General features: G+C 34.4%; 2 protein-coding genes across 2 annotated transcripts; one reads left to right on the plus strand and one right to left on the minus strand.

Moving 5' to 3' along the window:
• Positions 1-1312: 1312 nt before the first annotated feature.
• Positions 1313-1776, minus strand: LOC117167623 (histone H2B-like). Its single transcript, XM_033352694.1, has one exon. It carries the CDS (start codon positions 1727-1729, stop codon positions 1358-1360), a length of 372 nt encoding a protein of 123 aa, XP_033208585.1. The 5' UTR covers positions 1730-1776; the 3' UTR covers positions 1313-1357.
• A 232-nt stretch (positions 1777-2008) lies between these two features.
• Positions 2009-2482, plus strand: LOC117171878 (histone H2A-like). Its single transcript, XM_033359522.1, has one exon. It carries the CDS (start codon positions 2060-2062, stop codon positions 2432-2434), a length of 375 nt encoding a protein of 124 aa, XP_033215413.1. The 5' UTR covers positions 2009-2059; the 3' UTR covers positions 2435-2482.
• The last annotated feature ends 4385 nt before the right edge of the window (positions 2483-6867 follow it).

Consider the following 6867-nt stretch of genomic DNA (forward strand, 5'->3'; position numbering starts at 1 on the left):
ATATTGATAAATAGGTAAAATGCGTCACCTCAGCATCATAGTTTGTAAGTTCTAGTCCCTAGGTTTAAGCTCAAAATGTATATATCTAGTGGGTTTTTGATGGAAAAATGTTTACCCAAAACAGTATTATGATTCGCGAAAGCGTAACAAACTATAGGAATAAAAACGAGCACAAAAATATGAACAAGTAGGCCGCGTTAGATAGAGCGAACTAGACACCTAAATCTGTTATAAGAATAGACAATATCGTATCAATTTATACCTGTCGTAAATTAAAAATTTGTTATATGATCAATAAAGAAAATTGCAAAAGTAGTTGAGTTTGAACTTGGCAATTTGTCAGCGGATGACCCAAAAATCCCGAAAAATACAACTCTAAAAATTATGAAATTGATTTTTTATTTGAAAATTCCAGAACTATAAAATGGCCGAACCGAAAAATTCCAGAATATAAAGAATCAAAAAAATGTTAGTTGAATATTATTTTTTTAATGAAATAAATAAATACTGTTATCAGAGAAATTTCTTCAATGTTCAAAACTGTAAAATAATTTCAAACCAATTTTTAAAACAATAATTAAAAAGAATTTATTTCTGAATGAACAGTTTTGTTTAAAAATTGCAGTCTTAAACCAATTTCTTTATACAATTATTATTTAAAATTCAAGAAAAAATTTTCATATAGTTTAAACATTGCTACAAAATTTCTTTGATTTATATTCCTATAACTCAGGAATTTCGTAATTCGGAAATTTTGTTTTTCGCGATTTTTCAGTTCTCTTTGGCAGTAAAAAATTAAAATATTCAAAATATATAAACACTGAAAATTTGAATAAAATGTGCTATCATTTGTATAAGCATTGTAGTAGTATTATTTGTCATTAAGGTAAATATTAATATAAAGCAAATGTTCCCGTTTGATTATTATCTAATATTGTCTATTATTAATCAGGAATCTCTTTTTGCAATTATTAATTTAGTAATTTAATTTAGCTGGAAAATAATTATGCTTAAAAGTACAATGATACTATTTCATAAGTTCTATCTATGCATATATCGACTTTTTTCAAGGGTTGATTATATAAAAATATAATTCCAAAATGTTTTAAAAACATGAATTTCTACTGTCTCCGACATGTGGCCACCCTCAGAATAAATTTCGAAAACAACTGATTACTTAAAACTTAAAGAAGAAATATTATATTAAATGAAACACACAATTAACCAAAATGTGTGCAAAACGAATTAACTAAATAAAAAAAAGCATGAAATTTGAATAAGCAATTATCCCTTCGTTTAAAAATATGTTGGCCCTGAAAAGGGCCGATTGTATAGTGAAGCAAAATGTTGTATAAATTTATTTGGAGCTGGTGTATTTTGTGACAGCCTTGGTACCTTCAGAGACGGCGTGTTTAGCGAGCTCACCAGGAAGAATAAGCCTGACAGCAGTCTGGATCTCCCGAGATGTTATCGTGGATCTTTTGTTGTAATGAGCCAAGCGGGAAGATTCAGCGGCAATACGTTCGAAAAGGTCGTTAACGAAGCTGTTCATGATACTCATCGCCTTGCTGGACACTCCAGTATCAGGGTGAACCTGTTTCAAGACTTTGTAAATGTAAATAGCATAGCTTTCTTTCCTCTTGCGCCTCTTTTTCTTGTCGGTCTTAGCGACGTTCTTCTGGGCTTTACCAGCCTTCTTAACTGCTTTACCACTCGCTTTAGGGGCCATTGCGGACTTCGAACAGACAATATTTCGTACTGAACGAAAACTCAGAACGAATTGATGGTGCGTTCCTAAAATCTCGTATTTAAAAGCAACACAATGAGGAGAGCGCTTCAATCGATACAAATTGTAGTGGGGACGAAAGCGGATTGGTACATCTGGTTGGTAAGACGCAAGAATCGTTTCCTTCTCCCACCCCGTTCTGCGCAGCTTTGTTGCGCCATACCACTCCTCCCATCCCGTCAAAGTGCATAAAATGTGTGTTTTCAGAATTTTTATGCATTAGTTGGTTAGAATTTGTTTGGAGAACGTTGTCAATTTAGAAAACTTTTGAAAATGTCTGGTCGTGGCAAAGGACGTGCAAAGGGTGGTAAATCAAAGACCCGATCAAGCAGAGCTGGACTTCAGTTCCCCGTTGGTAGACTCCATCGTCTACTCCGTAAAGGAAACTATGCAGAGAGAGTAGGAGCTGGTGCACCAGTTTACTTGGCAGCTGTCATGGAATATTTGGCCGCTGAAGTTCTCGAATTGGCTGGAAATGCCGCTCGTGACAACAAGAAGTCGAGAATCATCCCACGTCACTTGCAGTTGGCCATCAGAAACGATGAGGAGTTAAACAAACTTCTCTCTGGTGTCACCATCGCTCAAGGTGGAGTTCTGCCTAACATTCAAGCTGTTCTTTTGCCCAAAAAGACTGAGAAGAAGGCTTAATTTTCAAATCTACTGACTGCTTTTACAATCGGCCCTTTTCAGGGCCAACAAATATTTTTACGTTTGAATGGTATTTAGTTCTGATTCATGTATGTGATGGGTCTTCACAGGTGCAACATGATCCAGGTCGCTCTACCCTTTTCTGGTAGAGCTTTACCATACGAATTATTTTATTTAAAGTGTTTGAACTAAGCAATTTCCGATAATTTTTCCCAAATAAATGTTTTCGATATTATTAATAGTCGATACTTATAACATGCTTGCAATTATTAATACGAGTGGTAAACAGTAATTTCGAGGCGTTCACAATTCAATTTTTTTCAAATAATTAGTAATTCACCATTTAGAATTTGAACAAATTGATATGGCAACAAACTATTAGAATCTTTAATTGAATGATTAATAAAGCGATTTTATGAGGCAAAAGTTTAAAGTCAGTTGCGGTATATCGGAATGATCATATTGAACAAGAAGTTGGAATTGGGCAGGGGTTTCACCAGCATTCTTTTTTTACTGATCATAGGAGTGCCTTCCTGCCCCCACGAAACATTGGAAAAGGGTGGAGTTTAGTTAAATTAAAAATTCTAATAGTTTTTGGCAAAAAAAAATTTTTCCAACCAAAAAACAGGTGACCCCCCTATTCTGTAATTGCACCTAATTTTGTAACTGATTAAAACAATTATATAGTTAATATAGTTACTATATGTTATAGTTATATAGTTACTATTGCATTGCATATTTCATTTAGCAATATTAAAGTCAAGAAAACTAAACATTAATTACTCAGGACCACAAACCGTCTAAGCCTGCAACATAAGAAGAATGCGTCTTTTTTGACCACTTCATATCCCTTTTTAGGCACTAGCAATAGTCAGGCACCATTTGAGTATCCCATACACCTTGATATCTGTGCTCCATGTCTCTAAAGTCCTGATGGAACCTCTCCCTGCTCTTCACTCATATCATCTAAATTTTCAGGGAATCAATCGACATGAGAATAAAAAATGCATATTTAAATTCATCAAACACCGTAACTTTTCAAAATTTTCAAACATTTTAGCAACTTTTTCTTTGTAGCTAGGGTCTTTATGATTTCCTAAAAAGTTGGAGCAAACTTGCCTAAAACTTTGACATGCTTCTTTTTCATCACTAGTCATTCTTCGCTCAAATTCATGATCGTTCAACAGAACTCTAATTTGCGGACCGTCAAATACTTCCTCTTTTATTTTAGCGTCTAAAAGTTTAGGAGACTTCTTAAAAACATACTTATAAGCATTGCTTTCTATTTTTCACATTGCCTTAACAAATTGTTTCACTAAGCCGTGTTTTATATGTAATGGTGTTAACAGCACTTTTATTGGATCTACTAAATGTTTATTTATAACATGAAATGATCCTGAATTAAGATTTTATTGAAGAGTCCAATGGACATTCGAATTCAGCGACCACTTAAACCTGAAGGTACCCTAATTTAGTTGGTTAGCGATGCATTTTGAAGGTTTGACCGTGATACTGACCTGATACCGTTGAACGGATACCGGATTCGAATTCAGCGACCACTTTAACAAGAAGGTACCCTCATTTAGTTGGTTAGCGATGAATTTTGTAGGTTTGATCTTGATTTTGACCTGATGGTGTCAAACGGGCACAGTATTCAAATCCAGCGACCCCTTAAACCTGCAGGTACCCTAATTTAGTTGGTTAACGATGCATTTGGTAGGGCTGACCTTGATACTGACCTGATGGCGCCAAACGGACACAGGATTCGAATTCAGCGACCACTTTAACAAGAAGGTACCCTCATTTAGTTGGTTGGCGATTAATTTTGTAGGTTTGACCTTGATTTTGACCTGATGGCGTGAAACGGACACCGTATTTAAATCCAGCGACCCCTTAAACCTGGAGGTACCCTAATTTAGTTGGTTAGTGATGCATTTTGAAGGTTTGACTTGATACTGACCTGATGACGTTGAACGGATACCGGATTCGAATTCAGTGATCACTTAAACCAGAAGGTACCCTAATTTGGTTGGTTAGCAATGCATTTTGTAGGTTTGACCCTGAACTGACCTTGATACTGACCCGATGGCGTCAAACGGACACTGCATTCGAATTGAGCGACCGCTTAAACCTGGAGGTATCTTGTCTTAGTTCGTTAGCAATGAATTTTGTAGGTTTGACCTTAAACTGATCTTGATACTGATCTTACGCCGTCAAACGGACAACGGATTCGAATTCAACGACCACTTAATCCTGGAGGTACCCTAACTTAGTTGGTCAGCAATGACTTTGGTAGGTTTGACCTTAAACTAATCTGATGACGTCAAGCGGACACCGGATTCGAATTCAGCGACCACTTAAACCAGAAGGTTTCCCAGCGACTCAAACCAGGTAAAGGGTTTTGACAGTTCTGGGTCAAACCTGAGTAGATCCGACCTATTTGCCTGGGGTATGTGCTCAAATGTCATCACAGCTACGATATTTAAACAGGAAGACTCTAACAGTACAGTAGACTTGTAACCTTTTTTTGTATTTTTTACGAATTATTCTAATAAGTCTAACGTAGTCTATTAAAGTTAAATTTACTAATATTTTATCAATTTTTCATTTTCCTCGAGCGGCTGTACTTCTCTAACAACCGAGCCCGAGCGACAGGCGTCCAGTGTCTTAGGTTCCAGTATTGTGAAAAAATTGAGGGTGGCGACCCTGCCACTACCCACAAAATACGAAAAAAGTTTGGCAAATGCTGGCATAACGAAATCATCATTTTATTCAACTTGTTGATAAATCAGTCTCGACCTTGTATTATTTATGTTAGATCACTCAATCAGTCGTCGATTGGAAATGTGAGTTACAATAAAATGAAACAAATGTTAGTTAAACGTTTCGGCCCTGAGTTAGGACCCTCTTCGGTAAATATTTTATTATAGTCTAAATCTGCAAGACAAAATCAAAAAATGTATAACATCAGAATAAATACAAGAAAAAATAAACGAAAAAGGGAAGTTTGAATTTTTGAGTAATCAATTAAAATAAGTTAATGAATTAAATAAAAGAAGAGAAATTATTCAAATTTGAGGTTTCCATGGTGCAAAAAGTTTGTTTAAAAAACAGATTAATTAAAAATTATATGATCTACATTATTTAAATAACTGTGAATGACATACATTTACAAAAAATCCATTCCAAATATGTCGAGTCCGAAAAACATAAGATTAATGATTTAATATATAAATAAAATGATGTGACGCTTACAAACAGCATAAGACGTAAACCTGGAAAAATGTTTTTAAACCATTTTTATAAATTTTACATCTTATCATGTTTATAAACGTCCCATAAATTTATTTATATATTAAATCATTAATCTTATGTTTTTCGGACTTGAAATATTTGGAATGAATTTTCTGTAAAGGTATGTCTCATAGTTATTTAAATAATATAAACCATCTGATTGTTAATTAATCTGTTTTGTAAACAAACTTTTCGCACCATGAAATGCTCAGATTTGAATAATTTCTCTTCTTTTATTTAATTCATTAACTTATTTTAATTCAGTACTCCAAAATTCAAACTTTCCTTTTTTGTTTATTTTTTTTGTATTTGTTCTCATATTATGCATTTATTGATTTCGTCTTGCAGATTTTGACTAATAAAATATTTACCGAATAGGGTCCAAACTCAGGACCAAAATGTTTAATTAACATTTGTTTGTTTTTATTGTAACTGACCTTTCCAATCGACGACTGATTGAATGATCTAACATTTTATACAACTGCTTACAATAATAAAAAATTCTCGTTTTCTGTACTCCCGTTCTCGGCCTTGCTAAAACTGCTGGCTCAGGTGTTTCAATTTTTGTTTTGAAAAGTATCTTTATTATCATGAAAATTACAGTGCCGAGCGGCATTTACAAAGTCCATGTACATTAGGGTGGCCTAAAATTGGCCGATATTGAGGATCGAACAGTATCATGACAAAAATTTGAAAAAAATGATTTTTTTATTTTCTTCTTCCCGCAGTCTAGGCTCTATCCTTAAAATATGCTCATTAAAAAAACCGGTAAAAAATTGTTCCCAAAGAAAATAATCCAACAAAATTTTTCCAACAAAAAAAATCTAACAAAAGTGCAGCAACTATGTTCCGCCTCGCTATAATGTCGTCTCACTATAATCCATAGGTGAATATATGTAGTAATAAATGGCGATGGATATACAACACTCGAAGCAAAAGTAGCCTATTTTCGCTTTTCGCTGCATATAATATATATGACAGTACGTGACAATAAAAAAAGGCAAAGGCGTTCAGCGCGTGTCTGCCTGAGTAAACGTGATTCACCGAAGGAAATTTACACAAAATATACTCAGTGGAAAAGCGATACTCAATACTGGAGGCCTTATGACCGACAGTGTCAAAAATATGGACCAGGGAAT

Source organism: Belonocnema kinseyi, chromosome 1, assembly GCF_010883055.1.
Source record: "Belonocnema kinseyi isolate 2016_QV_RU_SX_M_011 chromosome 1, B_treatae_v1, whole genome shotgun sequence".
Taxonomy (NCBI): domain Eukaryota; kingdom Metazoa; phylum Arthropoda; class Insecta; order Hymenoptera; family Cynipidae; genus Belonocnema; species Belonocnema kinseyi.

What these genes read in the sequence shown, in the direction of transcription:
- LOC117167623 (XM_033352694.1), bottom strand. Translation starts at nt 1,729, where the DNA reads ATGGCCCCTAAAGCGAGTGGTAAAGCAGTTAAGAAGGCTGGTAAAGCC.
- LOC117171878 (XM_033359522.1), top strand. Translation starts at nt 2,060, where the DNA reads ATGTCTGGTCGTGGCAAAGGACGTGCAAAGGGTGGTAAATCAAAGACC.